A 22,584-nucleotide genomic window follows, 5' to 3' on the forward strand; every position below is an offset into this window, starting at 1 on the left:
AAGTAACAGCAAAATACAAAGATTTTGCATTCAGGGAAAAATCAATAAATCAAACTTTTCTTTTTATCCCACAGTTAAATACTGATAACCAGATTTACATACTTATTACTTGATGTAGACTGAAGTAGTTGAATTTAAGTAACTAATGTTGCCAAATCCCTTTAAATCCAAAATCGAATCGAATACTTTAAATAAAGCTGAAAAGAAAAGAATTTCTTGAATGAAGAAGCTAGAACATAAAACAATGTATACCAGCCTTAACAAGACATCCCAAAGCTCCTCGGCAAAATGCAACCATTGTGTTCGACATCGATGGCTTGAAAAATCCTATAAAGCCTCCAGCTCTTTATCGTCCATATACCTTTGAACTCGTGATAGTCCACGCGCCCATCTCTATTCGCATCGCACACTTTCACAAATCTTTGGCGTACTTATACTCCGCCGGAATCTGAAGCGCCGACAAACCGTTCTCGATCTGTGCGTAATCCAAATACCCGATATCCGCCGCATCAAAGAAATTAAACAAGCTCCGAATCCGCATATCTCTCTCTTCTTTGCTTTCCCGCAATGGTAATATACATGATCCATGGTAACGGACCGCTTCCTTGACCGGGTTACAACAACCGGACGCGGGTCGAGTCGAGGTGGTCGACGACTCCTCTTGGGTAATCCGACGGTTCCACCGCGTGTCCTGCCCCGGTCATTTGCCCTCAAATGTTGTCAAATTTCGATATAAGCTGTTGCTTCTCAAGCATAGCAGCGATCTCCAGTTACAAGAAATTGAAATGAAAATTCTTGTGTTTTGTTTTGAACGGTGGGTCAGAGAAAGGAGAGTCAAAGTTCCAAAGGATACACGTAACAACATTTTAGGAAGTTAATGATGGATTTAAAGAAAAATAAAAATTGTTAGTGAAAATATTTGGTTAAAAGAAGATACGCCGTTCATGCTGTCATGCAAACAGGCCGGGTTTAAATAAAAAGGCTTGAAGAAACACTGTAATTACAAATGGGGAATAGGCACTGTTTAATCCTGGAGAATTATCTACACATTCGTTGGACACCGGCCACCGTCAATACGTTAATGGGTGACAGGACAAATTGATTGTTTAATTATTTTGTTGGGTGGATCTTTATTAACATCTACTCATATCATCAATCTAACCAAACATACATGCATTTGGCCAAGTATGTTCCATTTTGTCAATGTAGTTACACCGATAACACCCTTCGCTATTTATAAATCATCTCTCCTCATCAATTTCAACCACTATCAAAACTGAGAACACCATAATTCAGATACAGACACATTCCCCACAACTCAGGAATCATATGAATGAAAGAGAGAAACAGCTTCATAAAGTAACTTCAACTTTTACTACATCTTGAAAATATTACCTAGTCAACAATATGTAATTTATACATTACTAAGCTACAGAAAAAGGGGTAGACTTTAGATGTGTTGTTGTATATTACCAGTACACATCTAGAACTCGGAGAACAAGTTCAAATCATGATTGGTTGGTATTCATCTTCACCCTTATTCCTATATCGATTTATACACAGCAGCACAGCAGAAGTCCCACCAGAACCATTGCTGCCCAACATAAGTAGTTCTGTTCATTTTGTCGTACATCTGCAAACCAAACAGATCCATTGTCGTTGTTACAATCAGAATGGCTTTTCTTTAATTTATAAGGTCGCCAAACAAATTAACAATTGCCACTCCAGATGGGCAAAAATTGATCAAACAAACCAGAGTCATCAATCAGACTACTTATTCCAACATATCATTAGTCTTGGCCATAAATAAAATGTTTGCTTCTTTCCAAACAGTCCTGTTTATTTATCACCAGTATCCTGTATCTATAATTAGATTCATAAGCATATTTATTTGTATTATACAATCACTATTTGGAATCAAACGTTAAATCTTTACTTAACGCGAAGATATGAGAAGGCACAGGCTCTGGCACTCGGTCAGCAACCAAAATGTAGAAGAGCCCCATAACTCCCGTGTGTTCTCGGGTGCTGCTGTAGTTAGATTCTAGAATCAACGTCTCCCCATCTGTTACTTGACGACCCGGTTGAGGATAACACGTGGACATTCCACAATGTAACCAGCCTCGTTTTCCTGCCTCTGCCCCATCTCCGTAAGCTGGAATTGAAGAGCAATAGCCTTCCCATCCTGTATTTTCACACAATCTATCATGGAAATAAGCATAACTTATCAAACTAACATGCTATATACATGGAAAAAAAGAGAAATTCAAACGAGATAAATTAAAAATGAACAAAATCACCTCTCGGTATAGTGCAGAACCTAACCCCCTGAGTGCTGGTGGGCACACCATAAATGACATAACCACCAGTCAGCATGGTGAGGCTTATTCTTTTTGTGTGAATGCACTCATCATCGCCAATTGGTGGCACTACAAGGCTCAATGTCATATTCAACCTGCATTACATATATTCCCATTAGTTTCGTATTTATAAAAATGTGACTACAAAAACCCAGTAACAAACTTGAAGCATTCAGTGTTAGTGCTCATTATGAAGGGTGGATTCATTCCCATGCTATTAGACAGGTTAATCATATGAATGCATTCTGAGAATGTGCAAATGTTTCTACAATAATTAAAAGTTTTATCTCATGAAAGTCCCTCCTTAAGGATATAATCCAACGGTGTTGTTAAGGGATTCTTTGCATTCCCATCCTTCTCCCCCCACCCCCACTCACCAACCTTTGTGTGAACAATCACCAGTGCTCAATGAGTATGCAATGTAAACCCCATCCCTCTCACACCCCCCAACCTTGTGTGAACAACCTCAAGACTTTACCAATTAAGTAAGTACATTTTTACCATTATACATTAAGGACATGGGAAGAAAAACAAAAAAAAAAACTCAGTTTTATTTGGCTAATGATATTTTCAAGATTCAAAATAATAAAGAAGCAATAGCTGATGAAGATAGTAAAGTCAAATTCAATCCATGGAATGTCCAAAATTATCTAAGAATTTCATCTTTCTCAAGGATGAGATTTGCGTAAAAGAATTCACTCACCCGCAATCATGCTCTGTGCTGAGTCCTGTTGAATCATTAACCTCTTCAACTTATCAGTGACATCAAATATATAGATTTTAACGGGCACAATGGAACTACCCCAATCAACCCCTTCACAGTATACTCAATTAGAGTTTCCTCCTGGCACCTTCAAGCCATGTCTCACCCTGCATGAGTCTGATCATAACAACATAGCAACCCTCCAGTATATCTGGCCTCAAACGTCGGCCAATTTCACCCACTGTAATATTAAAGATCACACCTGCATTCGTGCAACCCAATTTATCTTCCACCCCTCGTGTATCAATTGCATGGACATTAAGCAGCCATCTCTCCTCATGCCTCAGGAATTTCAGCAGGATTACCATTTTCTATTCCATAAGGGTCCGGATGTGTGTTTCTGTTCTCGTGTTTCAGATCCAAGGCCAAAATCCTGCCCAAGAACACCTTTCTGGCTATGCCATCATTTCTCACCTTAATGTTATCTGACTCACGAAGCTCCCTGTGGCGATTGTATTCTACACGTCCATAGTACTTGCAACAACCCAATGGTGCAGATAAGTTTCATGAAGGGGAACAGGAATCCCTGCCTCGTCAATTACTTCTGCATTGAAACTCTTGACCGCAATATGACCCCTTGGAAAGTCGATATTGTGGAATATCTGTTCTCAACAGATCCAGGTCCCAGCACAAATTTTGGTGGAGAAAAACTGCAGTTTTGATCTTATTTTCATTCAAATATGCCTGTGAATATGGCAAGCTCATTGCCAGCAGAAGAATGGCTGCTGAAATCCACCATTCTTTGTAACATTTCTCATAGTATCTGTGAGAAATTCTTATCTACAGTTAGACTACTCTTTTGCAGACTCAAAAAACACTGTAATGGAGTTTGAAATCCAAAAATACAAATGACTAAGCAAAATCAATACGAAGATTACTATATTAATTTATCAATCCATAGAAACTAAAAAAATAAAAACTAAAAAAAAAATTCCTCGTGATTAAACGGTAATCACAACTGTATGCCATTTAAAATATGCGCAATGGACAGGAAAATATATAAATTCAAGTAAAACCAAATTACTTTATGTATCTACTCAAGCTTCAATTATTTCTGGAAAATCTAAACCTATTCGTAGTAATTGTAATTTCTATATAAACCCAAATTTCTGTAAGAACTCCAGCTCTCTCGACAAAAACTCCTTAATTCTGTAGACTTTTCCACGTAAAGATTACCATAACAAATACTACAAAAGACGAATGATTAACAGATGGTTTTTATGATTTCATTGATTGACAAAGAAAAAAATAATTATCCCATTACGTGCGACTGTGTCATAAAGCACAAACAAATATTCTGTACAAGAGAGAAGAAATTAAAACTTCTCAAAAACGCCATGTAAAACAAAAGTTGAAAACGGGTGATCTTCTGATAGTTTTAAATCAATCAAATGATTGTTATTTTTCGGACTAAACAATACTACTATGAAAGATAGAAGGAAAAAAAGTAAACTGAGAAAAATAACGAACCCAAGTTGATGAGGAACTGCAACCGTAACAATCCACGCTTGGTGAGCGGAAAATTTGAAGTATACAACCTTTGAGTTGAAGCTTGCCTGTTTGGCTGTGCTGTCTTCAGATGTATTATGGTAATAACTGATATGGAGATCTTAAGTAGCGTCTCACCACGTCATTTCGTTATTTTTATTTAGGATAATATTTGAAAAAAAAGTTAATTATGTAGTATTACGATGTAGAGTTTTGTAAAATTAATAAATACTTCTTATCCTTATTATTGTTTATTTTATTAAATTTTTTATAATAAATATTTAAAGTTAAAAAAATATCTCTAACTCACTCATTAAATATAGATAGTCGATCACTACTGTCGGAGATATCCGAAGTTAACGTATCGATGTATGACTAGTTAGATTTTACTGTTCGTGCATCAATAGGCATTTTCTGACTAGATTCACAGTAGATCTGATCAAAAATGCTAGATCATGGCCAGATTTGGCCACATTTGTCGTCAACGACGACCAGATGCGGTCTATCTTGACCGTCGTTGATGACTGTACTTAGCGACCAAAGATTTGATTTTTTTATTAGATCTATCGTGATCTGACTGAAAAATGCTAGGATCGGCGTACTACCATTCAGATTCACAGTAGTGCTCTATTACACTAGATTCTAGCTAACTTCTGATAATGTGACTAAAATTTAGTAAATTTAGGTTAGAATATTTATTAATTTTTAAAAAATTCTTTTATGTTGTTATTAAATTAATAAATTACGGGTTTGTATTTGTGTTTGTACTAAAGTATGTACCAAACGAGCGAAAGAAAATGTCAAATTTGGCATGGCAAGGAGATTTGACAACTCAAGATATAGACCTACAGCTGACGTTCTGTCCTTTTAACTTTTTTCCCGAACAGAACCATCAATCAATCATTTTTTAACTAGAGTAAACTACTTTCCCCACCCAGGTTTGCCTTAACACTTTCATCTAAAAAATTTTAAAATATTATTTTTTCACCCAATATTTATATTTTAAATACTAAATACATCTTTTTTTAACCGGCATTCAAGAGTTACCAAGTCAAGATAAAGGTTTTTTAGTACATAAGGCCTGGATCAAATATGGTGATCGATTGAATATTATCATCAAATCAATCAGAAATCAACAAAAAAACAAGAAACTTTAGCTTTGCGATGACTTAATCGACAAGAAATCAGTATTGGATTAATAACAGTTTTGTAGATAGGAGATTGAGGTTTCAAATAGTAGATGGAGAGAATTTTTGTTACTGGAATTGGCTAGAATCGACTTTAGTAGTAACAGAATATTAACTTTGGGTAGAAAATAATATTTTAACTTTTTGAGTAGAAAGGTCATCAGGGCAAACCTTGGGTGGGAAAAGTCGTTCTCTTTTAACTACGTCAATAAAGTTGGCCTCTTGGAAGAGAAAATTTAGAAAAAAACAATTGACGGAAATTGGCCTCTACCACATTAAGTTAGAAAACCCGAACATTGGTTGAACTTTTTTAAACAAAGAAAGTAACGAGTACTAAAAGTCTAAACCCCACGATTTGACTTAAATGATATTGTATTTGCCGTTTCTAATTGCTAAACGTTTCTTTAACGCGGTAATTTTTGTTGATAAATGTCAGGATCATGGCCAGCTCAAGATAAATTGGACAAAGGAGAAAAGCCAACTGAAAATGGAGGCTTTTACATTAATGCCAACTGGACAAGAACAAATCACAAATATCGATCCATATTTTAAACTCTCCTGTCGGTTTATATGTTGTCGTTGCTTTCATAATAATTCACTTACGGCCTCAATCCTGGTATTCTTGATGGGCTCCCACTCTATCACATAGTATAAACATATAGGCAAATTTAATCCAGTCTTGTACACAAGAGTTTAGTATTGTCGTTTGGATGATTAATTAATGGATTAACTCATTACGAGAACGATGTATTTTTGTTCAATATTTAAAAGGAGAAAGACTTTTTCCCACCAATGGTTTGGCGAAATGACACTATCCCACCCATCGCAATTTCAAACGACACTTTCTCATCTATCGTTATGTTTCATTAGGCAAATTCGTTCTGAAGAATGGTAAATGGTTATTTACATGAAGCTCTAAAAATCAAAATTTAAAAATTGAAACTTTGTCCTGATGTTGCCACGTGTCCCCTAAAGTACTTTGACAAAAGAAGGGAGAAGCCTTTCTCCTTGTTCTCTGTAATCTCCCTATTCTCAGTAACTGAAGCACTGGCGACTGCCAACTTAGGTTTGCCAACTAATGAAAAGTCATTTTCCTTTTCTCCTTGTTCTCACACTAGCGACTTAGGGTTGCCACTAACGAAAAGTCATTTTACTTTTCTCCTGTTCTCAGCGACTAGCGACTTAGGGTTGGCGAGTGGCGCTTCGGTTGGCGACGGCAAGAGAAGATCGTGGTGAGAAAATCTAGGGTTTCTTGAATTGTAGAACTACACAAGGATTATCACTACTTGCGGATTTAGGTATAATTTCCTCTAACACATTACTTTGTGTTTTCATTGTGTTGTTTATTTTGTCCCACTATTTTTTGATTATCTCCTCATTTGTTGATCGTTGCTTCTTATTTGGATTCTTACTATTGTTCCGCATCCTAAGTGTTCGATTAATATAGCACCGGAATATTGTAGTGTTCCCACCATCTGCTCAATCATGCTTTCCACAAACAAGCCCTAACTGACTCTACTAACTATAGCCTCCTTTTCTTCTCACTAATACCAATCATCATCAGCACAGAAAAATTCGCCAACAATTAGGACCTTCTAATTGAAATATTGTTTCCTCCTTATAAAATCCTCACAAATTTAAAGTTGTATCCAAACACTGGATTTCCTTAATCTCCAACCCCCACTTCCCTCCGCTTAAACTTTATCCTAATCCATCTTTGCCCTTATTTTCTTTTAAAAGGTAGTCCTAAAAATTTATGTCAAAAATTAACGTGTAGGTTGAACACTTATATGAAAACAAATTTTAGCTGCAATAAATTCTTGACTATTTACTAGTTAATAGTGGCCAGACTTACCATCATTGCAAATGGAAAGCTAGTGTGATATTTGCCTCCCCAAGGTCCTCATAAATTCTAGAACTACAGGCAATAAGGAATATTTTTGAGAAAAAAATGTAAGAAGATTTTGTATCTACAGCCTAATCTGGAGTAAATCCCATGTAATCAAAGATTTAGACTTTGCAATTTGTATTATCTCATTTTTTAGATATACATTCATAATACATAGATCTTCTCATCAAACATGTTATCAAGATAGAGATGGTACATGCGGGAACATTTTGCAAATTATTCACGTTTGACATGTCACAGTATCTTTTCATATGACTTATAGTGCTTGGTTTTGCTTCAGTTAATCGAGAAACTATTCAGAACCCCCCTGGAGAAGTGAAGTTATAAGTGATGAAAGAATAGCAAAGAATGTCAGATTGACTAGTATACTTGAAACCTTGTTGGATTGCAGATACGCTATATAAGACGTGAGTGCAAAAATGATGTTTATAGCTTTGGTCTTGTCCCGCTGGAACTCTTACTAGGTGAAGCCGTTAATCATACTCTGTCACGTGAGCAGCAGAGTCTTGTGACATGCGTATGACACTCATCTTGTTCTTTTCTACCACTAACTTGTTTTGAACATACATTTTTTTTCTATTTTATTATTCTCTATACTGATAGATAACAAATTCTACATGTTAAGCTTCATTCAGCTGATTTTTATGCAATTCTGGATTGTTTTAGGCAACTCCAAAACTCAGTGAAGTAAGTGTAAGCAATTTGTTCGCTAAGTTAAATGAGAATAGCCTCTTAAGGCAGTTCCAAAGGTTGAAGAGGTAACTTTGACTGAAAATAATGATCAATTCGAGCTTTCTTGGTGGAAGAGCAAAGGATTGTGAAAAGTTCTGAAAATCTAGAAGCAAAGGAAAATCAAGCTTCAAGGAGATAGAAAGCAGAGGGTGAAAGCAAAACTTTTTGGATTTTAAGAAATGAATGAGAAATTGGAAAAACTTCTTTCTTTTATTCGATTCGCTATTTTTAGGTTTGAATTGACAAAATTACTTATACAATGCACTGTAATTTTACAATTTTGATTCTTATTTAAGAATATAGTAATGTTGATACTTAGTTTTATTTGGATTTAAATTGACAAAATTTAAATATAATGCGTTGCGCAACCAGGGATAAATTGGTAATTTCAAAATTTTAAAAATCTATTGTAACTTCATTGATTTAAAACATATTTTATAAAAAAGGAGGACAAATTGGTATTTATATTTTCATATATAGTTAGGGCATGTTAATAATTTCGTATTTAAGATTGAGTATGTTGGTGATTGACTGGGTAACATGACAAAATAAATAATAAAAAATATATAATCAAATAATAAAAGGTATTTTCATCTTTATAGTCTTTTGCTAATGAAACATATCGTGGTGGAAAAGTGTCATTTTGAAACTTTCCAGTGGGAAAATGTCGTTTCGCCAAACCTTGGTGGAATACAACTTAATATCAGGCTTGTGGATATTTTACATTAGTATTTGATATAATACCTACTATTATATTTTAGGATACAGAAGTTAGATAGGGTACTTTGCTAAGCCAAGCCGTGAAAAAAGAGTTGATTATTTCTACATAATATTTTATATTAAAAAATCAGCACTAGAAACAAGTTCAATGATAGTGGTCGGTTTCGTCTTCGTGCTTGTTCCTGCGTCGATACCATACAGCAACAGCAACACTCAAAACTCCCACCAAAACGACTGCGCCTGTCCAAACATACCAGTTCGGTTCATGTTGTTGTACATCTGCAAAACCAAACAAATATTACATCTCCTTGTTACTCAAGAAGGCAATTGCCACCCATATGAGCAAAAATTAATCAATCTATAATTTAGCTTGCGTTTATTTATCTCCCGTTCTAAAAACGTGTTCACAGGCATATTTACATGTATTTTTGTCAGTCACTAGCTTTGGCAATGGAGAAAGTAAAATCTTACTTCAACTGGAAGTGTAATATACGCTTGGGCTCTGCCACCTGTCGACCACCAAAAGGTAGAAAAGCCCCATGACTCCTGTGTGAACTCGGGTGCTGCTGTATTTCAGTCCAGATCAGAGTCTCCCTCTGCTATTTTGACAGAGCCTGGTGAGGATAACAAGTGGACATTCCTACAATGTAACCAGCCTCGTTTCCTCTTCCGTCCCATTTCCATAGCTGGAATTGAAGCGCATATAGCCTTTCCATCCTGAAGAACCATGAAATTTTATCAAGGAAATCGCTTTAACATGTCTTGACGTATCCATAGTAGAATAAATGACCAGAAAGCGTGTAGTGAATAAAAATTAGATCTAAAATCACCTCCTGTATAAAGCAGAGCCTATGCCCCCTAGTGCTGGTGGGCAACGCCATAGATGAGAACCACCATTTGTCATTGTGACGCTTATTCTTTGGTCTGAATGCCCTCATCATTAGCCAAATTGGTGGCACTACAAGGCCCCTTCATATTCTACCTGCATCATTAACCACCATTTGAAAACAGAACTAATGTTTAGAATGGATGATGAAGAAGTAGAGCCAATTCCTCTATGATAATAAATTATCCAGCACCTAACTTGGTTTCTAATTTTAGTAAAAGAATCGATACAAACAACTGATGGTGATACCTGAAACCTTTAATTGGTGAAGAAAAAGTGTTTTAAAGTCCAACGAGGGAACCAAAAGATGATACGCACATGCTGGTACTCAGCCAGACATCGTCAAACCATAGAGCTAATAAATTGCTTTTTAGTAAACAATTTCTACGTCTGCACAGTCAACAGAATCCTCCATCAACCATTCTCCGCCTTTATATTTAAATACCAACAACACAACACGCCAATATGTGAAAGGTCATTGAAGGATTAGCTGATCATTTCATGTGCCTAACAGGAGAAATTTCAGCACTATAAAGTATCTAATATCCACGCGGCGGCGGAGCAATGTTTATACACAGGTTGCATATTGTTCTAATATGATGATTCTATTGTCTAGGTTGACTCTTTACTATTGATGCAAGGTTAACCAGAAACGCAGAGACCATATAACATTAATAAATGGAAATAGAAAACATAATTAATGCATACGCTTTCACATCTGCAAAATCATCTCATGTTGTGATTTCAACTCTTAACAGTCCTTAACTTTCTGTCATAAACTTCGATACCCATGCCAACAAATGTGATGGGAACAACAGAAAAGTTTTGCATTTTCCTACTCATTTTGGAGGCACTGTACGCAAATGAGAAATAGAGAAGGAATAAGGAATATAGAACAGATGTTACCTGTCACTATGTGATCAGATATAATGATATAATATAATTTTTTTTTCTGAACAGTTAGTTTTTAGTAAGCCTGGAGTAGAACTTCTTGACTACAAAAATCATGTGCCCCATACAATAAAGGGGAACTATAGTCTGTCATAGTTGCTTTAATAACCAAATCACCTACTTGTTTACTTCCGCTTATTTTACTCATAAAATTTACCACTGACTCCGACTTAGAAATCAGCCTAGTGATCCGGCAAATACCAGAACACTGCCTAGCCGAGATCTAGACTCTTTTTCATAGCTTCATAAACCAAGTATGTAATGCTTGCAGCAGGCACAACCTTGAGAAGATTTGGAAAAATTCCTTTGTAGAAACCTCTATAACCTTCTTTATGAAGGGTTCTCCAAAATACATCAGACATTCCCTTAAAAGCAGCAGCGGAATTAGAACGTTGAGCTTGCATTCTGGATAGCAAGAACATCATTACATTCAAAAATCGTGTAAATAGGATATGCTATAACCACTTCAGAAAACATGCACAATTGCCAAAGAAAACACTGTTCATGCATAACATCGTACCTGGTTCTAATAACCTGCAATGGATAAACACATGTTGCTCCCAGAGCTCCTGAAATTGTCCCACAACCCAGCTGCACAAGAGGTCCAGGTTCTACAGAAAACATAAAGGTTTTTAAGAGTGCAACTCTCCAAATATTCAGAATTACAAATCTGAAATAAGAAAAACAAAATGTTCAAAGCACAGACAAACAAAGAGGAGATTGTACCACTCTCACGAACAAAGTAACTCTTCGACAAATCTTTCAAAGTTTCATAGACCGCAAGGTCAATGCCAGCATAGGGGATAATCCCAAGAAGAGAAGGCACAAGACCTTTATAGAAGGCCCGAGGACCCTCATGAACCCATATATCCTTTGTTAGGGTCCCCAACTTGGGGGCCTTTCCACTTTCAAGAGCACAAGTCTGTAACCGAGTTTTTACAAGATCCAATGGATAGATAGCAGCTTGTGCCACTGCACCTGCCATACCACCGGCCAAAAGTCTACCAGAAGGGCCTATATTATCCTTGTCTTCCCCCATAATATCTCCAACTACATTTTTTAAGATTTCATATGCATAAAATTTTATGGCACTTTCAGGTGCAACCTTCAGGACATTTAACCCGTTACCTCGAAAAAACCCCAACAAACCCTCATCCTTCCATATCTTTCTAATAGTAGGCACAATACGAGAATTTCCTGTCTGGACTTGCAGAACCACTTTCAAGCGATCAAGAGGAGCAGTAGCAGTACGAGAAGCAGCTCCAGCAATTCCTCCTGCTATGAAAAATTTGCTTCTCTGGACATGTTTACTGATACCTTCTGGAATAACAGCCTGTTCTCCAATATCTACAAGGCATACCCTTTCCCAGTGATGATATATGTTCTCAATAGTAACTTCATGAGGGTAGAGTAGAAGGAAATCTCGCCATTCTTCAAAGGTTATGATTCCATTATTATCCTTATCCACATGCTCAACAAAACGAGCAAGTTCCTCATCATTAATTTCAATCCCTGAAAACAGAAACTGCCAGGGCTTATAAGATTGAAAAAACTAACAACCAAAATCCATGAACCAGGAAATGCTTCCACCAAAAGCCAATCACGAAATAAATTTAAATAATCATACAACGGTCACCACCAAATGCATGGAGTAAATTCAAGGAAAAAGAAAATAGTTAAAAGAAACATAGACACTGTAGCCTGTACAAAACTGCTAAGTAATATTAAAGAAAATTATTCATACCCCCCAAACCTCTATATAAATTCTAGATTGGGGTCCTACTAGAATTTGAGAATACAGGAATATAAACACAAAGAATAATGAGGGATTACAAACATCATATCTTCTTTTTAGAAATGCCAAAGGAAGCTTAATGATTCTTCACACAGACCAAAAACAATTCCACTCAAGATACTAGTAAAAACGGTTCACCCTTTGTCCTCCAGCAAAATTTCAAGGCCTGATAAACATTTGATTCAGACGTTATTGTTTGTATACCAATTGACTACATGAGCATGGCCTTCGCTTCTTATAAATGACTACTTCAGAATAAGAGATGTGGCAGCCACAACTAAACCCTCTTAACATAATTAAAGTCAATATTCAATTTCAGAAGTAAGAAGAGGATTCATAAAGCAAAATGGAAATGGAATGAGATGGCCAAAAGAAACATGGCAAAGACAGACAATCAGTCAGGATTTGACCTTTGAGCTCTATTGCAAAAAAGAAAAGCAAAGACTGAGCAAAATTTTCAAAGTAACATCATTACCAAACTCTCCAACTCCGGTTCTTTACACAAGACAAACTCTCTCTTCCTCACGCAGAGCCCCAGAAATGAGCCTCACATCGCAAGCCAATGTCAATTAAAAAAGAACTTCCATCTCATAGACTATCAAAAAACCGAAACGGATTAAACCTTCAAATATAGATAAGGTAAGATCAGGCTGAACAAATCCCGGTAACAGCCCCTCCTCAATTTCCCAATTAGCACAACAAGTAACAGCAAAAAACAAAGATGTTGCATTCAGGGAAAAAAAATCAATTAAAATCAAAACTTTTCTTTTTATCCCACAGTTATAAATACTTGATAACCAGATTTACATACTTTTATTACTTGATGTAGACTGAAGTAGTTGAATTTAAGTAACTAATGTTGCCAATATCCACTTTAAATACCAAAAATCGAATCGAATACTTTAAATAAAGCTGAAAAGTAAATGAATTTCTTGAATGAAGAAGCAATGGAACATAGAAAGCAATGTATACCAGCCTTAACAAGAGCATCCCAAAGCTCCTCAGGCAAAATGCAACCATTGTGTTCGACATCGATGGCTTGAAAAATCCTATAAAGCTCCAGCTCTTTATCGTCCATATACCTCTTGAACTCGTGATAGTCCACGCGCCCATCTCTATTCGCATCGCACACTTTCAACAAATCTTTGGCGTACTTATACTCCGCCGGAATCTGAAGCGCCGACAAACCGTTCTCGATCTGTGCGTAATCCAAATACCCGATATCCGCCGCATCAAAGAAATTAAACAAGCTCCGAATCCGCATATCTCTCTCTTCTTTGCTTTCCCGCAATGCTAATAGTACATGATCCATGGTAACCGGACCCGATTCCTTGACCGGGTTACAACAAACGGACCGGGTCGACGTCGAGGTGGTCGACGACTCCATCTTGGGTAATCCGACGTGTTCCACCGCGTGTCCTGCCCCGGTCATTTGCCCTCAAATGTTGTCAAATTTCGATATAAGCTGTTGCTTCTCAAGCATAGCAGCGATCTCTCAGTTACAGAGAAATTGAAATGAAAATTCTTGTGTTTTGTTTTGAACGGGTGGGTCAGAGAAAGGAGAGTCAAAGTTCCAAAGGATGACACGTAACAACATTTTAGGAAGTTAATGATGGATTTAAAAAGAAAAATAAATAAATTGTTAGTGAAAATATTTGGTTAAAAGAAGATACTCGATCGCTCATGCTGTCATGCAAAACAGGCCGGGTTTAAAAATAAAAAGGCTTGAAGAACACTGTAATTACAAAATGGGGAATAGGCACGTGTTAATCCTGGAGAATTATCTACTACATTCGTTGGACACCGGCACCGTCAATACGTTAATGGGTGACAGGACGAAATTGATTGTTTAATTATTTTTGTTGGGTGGATCTTTATTAACATCTACTTCATATCATCCAAATCTAACCAAACATACATGCAATTTGGCCAAGTAGGTTCCATTTTGTCAATGTAGTTACACCTATAACACCCTTCCTGAATTTATAAATCATATCTCCTACATTCAATTTCAAACCACATAACAAAACTGAGAACACCATAATTCAGATACAGACACATTCCCCACAACTCAGGAATCATATGAATGAAAGAGAGAAACAGCTTCATAAAGTAACTTCAAACTTTTACTACATCTTGAAAATATTACATCTAGTCAACAATATGTTAATTTATACATTACTAAGCTACAGAAAAAGGGGTAGACTTTAAGATGTGTTGTTGTATATTACCAGTACACATCTAGAACTCGGAGAACAAGTTCAAATCATGATTGGTTGGTATTCATCTTCACCCTTATTCCTACATCGATATTTTACAACAGCAGCAGCGGCAACAAGTCCCACCAGAACCATTGCTGCCCAAACATAAGTAGTTCTGTTCATTTTGTCGTACATCTGCAAAAACCAAACAGATCCCATTGTCAGTTGTTACAATCAAGAATGGCTTTTCTTTAATTTAATAAGGTCGCCAAACAAATTAAACAATTGCCACTCCAGATGGGCAAAAATTGATCAAACAAACCAGAGTCCTCAATCAGACTACTTATTCCAACATAATCATTAGTCTTGGCCATAAATTAAAATGTTTGCTTCTTTCCAAACAGTCCTGTTTATTTATCACCAGTATCCTGTATCTATAATTAGATTCATAAGCATATTTATTTGTATTATAAGCAATCACTATTTGGAAATCAGAACATTAAAATCTTACTTTAACGCGAAGATATGAGAAAGGCACAGGCTCTGGCACTCGGTCAGCAACCAAAATGTAGAAGAGCCCCATAACTCCCGTGTGTTCTCGGGTGCTGCTGTAGTTAGATTCTAGAATCAACGTCTCCCCATCTGTTATCTTGACAGAGCCCGGTTGAGGATAACATGTGGACATTCCTACAATGTAACCAGCCTCGTTTCCTGCCTCTGCCCCATCTCCGTAAGCTGGAATTGAAGAGCATATAGCCTTCCCATCCTGTATTTTCCACACAATCATATCATGGAAATAAGCATAACTTATCAAACTAACACATGCTATACATACCGATGGAAAAAAAGAGAAATTCAAACGAGATAAATTAAAAATGAACAAAATCACCTCTCGGTATAGTGCAGAACCTAAACCCCCTGAGTGCTGGTGGGCAACACCATAAATGACATAACCACCAGTCAGCATGGTGAGGCTTATTCTTTTTGTGTGAATGCACTCATCATCTGCCAAATTGGTGGCACTACAAGGCTCAATGTCATATTCAACCTGCATTACATATATTCCCATTAGTTTCGATATTTATAAAAAATGTGAACTAACAAAAACACCAGTAACAAACTTGAAGGCATTCAGTGTTAGGTCTCATATATGAAGGGTGGATTCATTTCCATGCTATTAGACAGGTTAATCATTAATGAATGCATTCTGAGAATGTGCAAATGTTTCTACAATAATTAAAAGTTTATCTCTAATGAAAGTCCCTCCTTAAGGATATAATCCAACGGTGTTGTTAAGGGGATTCATTTGCATTCCCATCCTTCTCCCCCCACCCCCACTCACCAACCTTTGTGTGAACAATCACCAGTGCATCAATGAGTATGCAATGTAAACCCCATCCCTCTCACACCCCCCAACCTTTGTGTGAACAACCTCAAGAGACTTTACCAATTAAGTAAGTACATATTTTACCATTAATACATTAAAGGACATGGGAGGAGAAAACGAAAAAAAAAAAAAAAAACTCAGTTTTATTTGGCTAATGATATTTTCAAGATTTCAAAATATAATAAATAGAGCAATAGCTGATGAAGATAAGTAAAGTCAAATTCAATTCCATGGAATGTCCAAAATTATTCAAAAGAATTTCATTCTTTCTCAAGGATGAGATTTGCGTAAAAAGAATTCACTCACCCGGCAATCATGCTCTGTGCTGAGTCCTGTTGAATCATTAAACCTCTTCAACTTATCAGTGACATCAAATATATAGATTTTAACGGGCACAATGGAACTACCCCAATCAACCCACTTCACAGTATATCTCAAGTAGAGGTTCCTCCTGGCACCTTCAAAGCCATGTCTCACCCTGCATTGAGTCTGATCATAACAACATAGCAAACCTCCAGTATAATCTGGCCTCAAACGTCGGCCAATTTCATCCACTGTAATATTATAAAGATCACACCTGCATTCAGTGCAACCCAATTTATCTTCCACACCTCGTGTATCAATTGCATGGACATTAAGCAGCCATCTCTCCTCATAGCCCTCAGGAATTTCGGCAGGATTACCAATTTCTATTCCATAAGGGTCCGGGATGTGTGTTTCTGTTCCTCGTGTTTCAGATCCAAGGCCAAAATACTGCCCAAGAACACCTTTCTGGCATATGCCATCATTTCTCACCTTAATGTTATCTGACTCACGAAGCTCCCTGTTGCGATTGTATTCTACACGTCCATAGTATCTTGCAACAACCCAATGGTGCAGATAAGTTTCATGAAGGGGAACAGGAATCCCTGCCTCGTCAATTACTTCTGCATTGAAACTCTTGACAGCAATATGACCCCTTGGAAAGTCGATATTGTGGTAATATCTGTTCTCAACAGATCCAGGTCCCAGCACAAATTTTGGTGATAGAAAAACTGCAGTTTTGATCTTATTTTCATTCAAATATGCCTGTGAATATGGCAAACTCATTGCCAGCAGAAGAATGGCTGCTGAAATCCACCATTCTTTGTAACAAGTTCTCATAGTTATCTGTGAGAAATTCATTATCTACAGTTAGACTATCTCTTTTGCAGACTCAAAAAACACTGTAATGGAGTTTGAAATCCAAAAATACAAATGACTAAGCAAAATCAATACGAAGATTACTATATTAATTTATCAATCCATAAGAAACATAAAAAATAAAAACTAAAAAAAAAAATTCCTCGTGATTAAACAGGTAATCACAACTGTATGCCATTTAAAATATGCGCAATGGACAGGAAAATATATAAATTCAAGTAAAACCAAATTACTTTTATGTATCTGAACTCAAGCTTCAATTATTTCTGGAAAATCTAAACCTATTCGTAGTAATTGTAATTTCTATATAAACCCAAAATTTCTGTAAGAACTCCAGCTCTCTTTGACAAAAACTCCTTTAATTCTGTAGACTTTTCCACATAAAGATTACCATAACAAAATACTACAAAAGAGCGAATGATTAACAGATGGTTTTTATGATTTCATTGATTGACAAAGAAAAAAATAATTATCTCATTACGTGCGACTGGGTCATAAAGCACAAACAAATATTCTGTACAAGAGAGAAGAAATTAAAACTTCTCAAAAACGCCATGTAAAAGCAAAAGTTGAAAACGGGTGATCTTCTGATAGTTTATAAATCAATCAAATGATTGTTATTTTTCGGACTAAACAATACTACTATGAAAGATAGAAGGAAAAAAAAAAAAGTAAACTGAGAAAAATAAACGAACCCGAAGTTGATGAGGAACTGCAACCGCTAACAATCCACGCTTGGTGAGCGGAAAATTTGAAGTATACAACCTTTGAAGTTGAAGCTTGCTCTGTTTGGCTGTGCTGTCTTCAGAGTGTATTAATAGGTAATAACTGACATGGAGGATACATTGAAGCATGCGAGTCAGCCACGTCTGTTCGTTATTTTATAGGTTTGAGGATAATATTTTGAAAAGAAGTTAAATTAGGTGATTATTACAATGCGTTTTGAAAATTAATAAAATACCTCTTATATTTGTTTATTTATTAAATATTTATATAATAAAATATTTAAAGTTAACAAAAATATTTTTAATTCACTCATTATATATGGATAGTCGGTCACCACCGTCAAAGGGTAGTCAGAGTTATCGTATCGGTGTATGATTGACTGAATCTTACCGTTCGTGCATTGATATATCCTTTTTTTACTAAATTCATGATGAATCTGGTAGAAAAATATTAGATTTACGGCTTGATGGCCAGATTTGGCCACATTTGATCATCAACAATGGTCTGGTCAACGACGATCATATCTTGTCTGTCGTTGATGACTGTCTATAGTCAAAGATTTGGTCTTTTCTGACCAGATTTACTGTGAATCTGGCTGAAAAAAGCTAGATCGACGTACTATCGACTAGATTTAGTCAGTAATGTATCATTATATTAGATTTTAGCTAGCTTCCGATAGTGATAGCTGAAATCTAGTAAATATAGGTTATTGGGGTATTTTTATTAATTTTTAAAAAAAATTGTGTTATTATTAAATTAATAAATTTAAAGGGTTTTAAAAAAATAGAATAATATTTTGATGATAGTGAACCAAAATTTTGTGTTACCAAACGTAGCCGAAAGAAAATGTCACATTTAGCATGGCAAGGAGATTTGACAACTCAAGATATAGAGCCTAAGCAATGACGTTCTGTCCTTTTAACTTTTTTCCCGAAGCAGAACTATCAATCAATCATATTTTAACTAGAGTAAACTATTTTTCCCACCAAGGTTTGCCTTAACTTTTTTTCATCTGAAAAGTTTTAAAATACTACTTTTTCATCTAATATTTATATTTCGTTAATATATAAAATATATTTTACTTTTTCAATCAGCATTCAAAGAATTATCAAAAGCCAGGATAAGAGGTTTTTTAGTATAGTGGAGGCCGATGGATCGAATGGTGGTGATTGATTGAATATTTGTCATCAAAATCAATTAAAAATCAACAAAAAACAAGAAACTTTAACTTTGTTATGACTGATAATCGATAAGAAATCAGATATTAGATTAATAGGAGTTTTGTAGATAGGAGATTGGAGGTTTAAATAGTGGTGATTGAAAGAATTTTTGCTACTAGAATCAATCAGAATCTGACTTTAAATAATAACGAAATATTAACTTTTGGTAGAAAAATTGTATTTTGAAAATTTTTAAGTGGAAAATGTCGTTAGAGAAAACCTTGGATGGGAAAAAGTCGTCCTCTTTTAACTACGTCAATAAAGTTGGCCCCTTGGAAGAGAAAATTTAGAAAAAAACAATTGACGGAAAATTGGCCTCTACCACATTAAGTTAAGAAAACCCGAACATTGGTTGAACTTTTTTTAAACAAAGAAAGTAATGAGTACTAAAAGTCTAAAACCCCACGATATTGACTTAAAATGATATTGTATTTGCCGTCTCTAATTGCTAAACGTTTCTTTAACGGCGGTAATTTTGTTGATAAATGTCAGGATCATGGCCAGCTCAAGATAAGATTGGACAAAGGAGAAAAGCCAACTGAAAATGGAGGCTTTTACACTAATGTCAACCGAGCAAGAACAAATCACAAATATCGATCCAAATTTTGAACTCTCCTGTCGGTTTATATGTTGTCGTTGCTTTCATAAATAATTCACTTACGGCACTCAATCCTGGATTATTCTTGATGGGCTCCCACCCTATCACAATAGTATAAACATATTTTGGATGATTAATTAATGGATTAACTCATTACGAGAACGATTGTATTTTTGTTCAATATTTAAAAGGAGAACGACTTTTTCCCACCATAGGTTTGGCGACACTGTCCCACCCATGCAATTTCGAAACGACACTTTCTCATCCACCGTTATGCTCCATTAGGCAAATCCGTTCTGAAGAAAGGTAAGATGGTCTATTTACATGAAGCTCTAAAAATCAAAATTTAAAAATTGAAACTTCGCCTGAATGGTTGCCACGTGTCCCACTAAAGTACTTTGAAAAAAAGAAGGGAGAAGCCTTTTCTTCTTGTTCTCTGTAACTCGCCCTATTCTCAGTAATTGAAGCACTGGCAACTTAGGGTTGGCGACTGCCGACTTAGGGTTGCCAACTAACGAAAAGTCATTTTCCTTTTCTCCTTGTTCTCAGCGACTAGCGACTTAGGGTTGGCGAGTGGCGGCTTACGGTTGGCGACTGGCAAGAGAAGAGATCGTGTGGAGAAAAATCTAGGGTTTCTTTGAAATTGTAGAACTACAGCGAGGATTATCACTACCTGCGGATTTAGGTATAATATCCTCTAAATCACATTAATTTGTGTTTTCATTGTGTTGTTTATTTTTGTCCCACTATATTTTGATTATCTCCTCATTTGTTGATCGTTGCATCTTATTTGGATTTCTTACTATTGTTTCCGCATTCTAAGTGTTTGATTAATTACCGCACTGGATATATTGTAGTATTCCCACCATATGCTCGATCATGTTTTCCACAAACAAAGCCCTAATTGACTCTACTAAATCTATAGCCTCCTCTTCTTCTCACTAATACCAATCATCATCAGCAGCAGCAGCAGAAAAATTTGTGTCAAAAATTTAACGTTGTAGGTTGAACATGTGATATGATAACAAAATGTTTTAGCTGCAAATAAATTCATTGAGCTAGTTTCTGAGTTAATAGTGGCCAAACTTACCATGAATTGCAAATGGAAAGCTAGTGTGATATTTGCCTCCCCAAGGTCCTCAGAAATTCTAGAACTAGTGGCAATGAGGAATATTTTTGAGAAAAAAATGTTAGAAAGATTTTGTATCTGCAACCTAATTCTAGAGTAAATCCCATGGTAATCAAAGATTTATGACTTTGCAATTTGTAGATATCTCATTTTTTTAGATATACATTCATACTATCATAGATCTTCTCATCAAACGTGTTATCAAGATAGAGATGGTACATGCAGGAACATTTTGCATATTATGCTACTTTTGACGTGTCACGGTATCTTTTCATATGACTTAATAGTGTTTGGTTTTGCTTACAGTTAATCGAGAAACTATTTCAGAACCCCTCCTGGAGAAGTGAAGTTATAAGTGATGAAAGAAATAGCTAAAGAATGTCAGACTGACTAGTATACTTGAAACCTTGGTTTGGAAAATTATGTCTTTTTTTTTTTTTCCTGAAGCACCTATAAATACTCCGGCCTTAATATTTGATTTTGGATTGCTGATACGCTATGATAAGACAGATGAGTGCAAAGAGTGATGTTTATAGCTTTGGTCTTGTCCCGCTGGAACTCTTAATTGGGCGGAAGCCTGTTAATCATACTCTGTCGCGTGAGCAGCAGAGCCTTGTGACATGCGTATGAACTTCATCTTTGTTCTTTTCTACCACTAACTTGTTTTAGAACATACATATTTTTTCTATTTTATTATTCTCTATACTGATAAATAACAAATTCATATATGTGTAAGCTTCATTCAAGCTGATTTTTTATGCAATTCTGGATTGTTTTAGGCAACTCCAAAACTCAGTGAAGATAAGGTGAAGCAATTCGGTGACGTTAAGTTAAATAGAGAGAATAGCCTCTTAAGGCAGTTGCAAAGGTACTGAAGATGGTAACTTTGACTGAAAATAATAGATCAAATTCGACCTTTCTTGGCGCAAGAGCAAAGGATTGTGAAGAAGGTTTTGAAATTCTAGAAAGCAAAGGAAAATCAAGCTTCAAGGAGCTAGCAAGCGGGAGGTTGAAAGCAAAACTTTTTGGATTTTAAGAAATGAATGAGAAACTGGAAAAACTTCTTTCTTTTTATTGAATTCGCAATTTTTATTAGGTTTGAATTGACAAAATTACTTATACATATGCACTGTAATTTTACGATTTGGATTTTTATTTAAGAATATAGTAATGTTGATACTTAGTTTTATTTGGATTTAAATTGACAAAATTTAAATATAAATGCGTTGCAACAACCACAAGGATAAATTGGCAATTTCAAAATTTAAAAATCTAATTGTAACTTCATTGATTTAAAACATTATTTTTAATAAAAAAATAGAGGGATAAATTAGTAATTTATATTTTTTT

The 22,584-nt window shown here is 35.7% G+C and overlaps 3 protein-coding genes and 1 long non-coding RNA gene across 6 annotated transcripts; 1 reads left to right on the forward strand and 3 right to left on the reverse strand.

Annotated features, from left to right (window-relative positions):
- Positions 1 to 1,907: 1,907 nt before the first annotated feature.
- LOC116135692 lies at positions 1,908 to 3,431 on the reverse strand. The gene is made up of 4 exons (XM_031421408.1): positions 3,212 to 3,431; positions 3,064 to 3,088; positions 2,301 to 2,455; positions 1,908 to 2,185 (listed from the first exon to the last, which is right to left on the reverse strand). The coding sequence occupies exons 1-4, from the start codon at positions 3,429 to 3,431 to the stop codon at positions 1,908 to 1,910; spliced, it is 678 nt and encodes a 225-aa protein (XP_031277268.1).
- A 7,557-nt stretch (positions 3,432 to 10,988) lies between these two features.
- LOC116135722 (calcium-dependent mitochondrial ATP-magnesium/phosphate carrier protein 2-like) lies at positions 10,989 to 14,375 on the reverse strand. 2 transcript variants are annotated; one of them, XM_031421433.1, is made up of 4 exons: positions 13,764 to 14,375; positions 11,723 to 12,508; positions 11,517 to 11,607; positions 10,989 to 11,401 (listed from the first exon to the last, which is right to left on the reverse strand). In XM_031421433.1, the coding sequence occupies exons 1-4, from the start codon at positions 14,221 to 14,223 to the stop codon at positions 11,209 to 11,211; spliced, it is 1,530 nt and encodes a 509-aa protein (XP_031277293.1). In that variant the 5' UTR covers positions 14,224 to 14,375; the 3' UTR covers positions 10,989 to 11,208. The 2 variants fall into 2 exon arrangements, with proteins under 2 accessions (XP_031277293.1, XP_031277294.1); XM_031421434.1 differs by having other exon boundaries at positions 11,723 to 12,521; positions 13,764 to 13,905.
- Positions 14,376 to 14,899: 524 nt separating this feature from the next.
- On the reverse strand, positions 14,900 to 18,437 carry LOC116135721. Its single transcript, XM_031421432.1, has 5 exons — positions 18,257 to 18,437; positions 16,686 to 17,528; positions 15,882 to 16,040; positions 15,504 to 15,758; positions 14,900 to 15,187 (listed from the first exon to the last, which is right to left on the reverse strand). The coding sequence occupies exons 1-5, from the start codon at positions 18,413 to 18,415 to the stop codon at positions 15,053 to 15,055; spliced, it is 1,551 nt and encodes a 516-aa protein (XP_031277292.1). The 5' UTR covers positions 18,416 to 18,437; the 3' UTR covers positions 14,900 to 15,052.
- Positions 18,438 to 20,275: 1,838 nt separating this feature from the next.
- On the forward strand, positions 20,276 to 22,306 carry LOC116135728. Of its 2 annotated transcripts, XR_004128940.1 has the most exons (4): positions 20,276 to 20,411; positions 20,655 to 20,790; positions 21,541 to 21,858; positions 22,014 to 22,306. It is a non-coding gene; the product is annotated as an uncharacterized LOC116135728 (long non-coding RNA). The 2 variants fall into 2 exon arrangements; XR_004128939.1 differs by lacking the exon at positions 20,276 to 20,411 and having other exon boundaries at positions 20,454 to 20,790.
- Positions 22,307 to 22,584: the final 278 nt, after the last annotated feature.

The sequence above is a fragment of the Pistacia vera genome, unplaced genomic scaffold (assembly GCF_008641045.1).
Source record: "Pistacia vera cultivar Batoury unplaced genomic scaffold, PisVer_v2 Contig302, whole genome shotgun sequence".
Classification (NCBI taxonomy): Eukaryota; Viridiplantae; Streptophyta; class Magnoliopsida; order Sapindales; family Anacardiaceae; genus Pistacia; species Pistacia vera.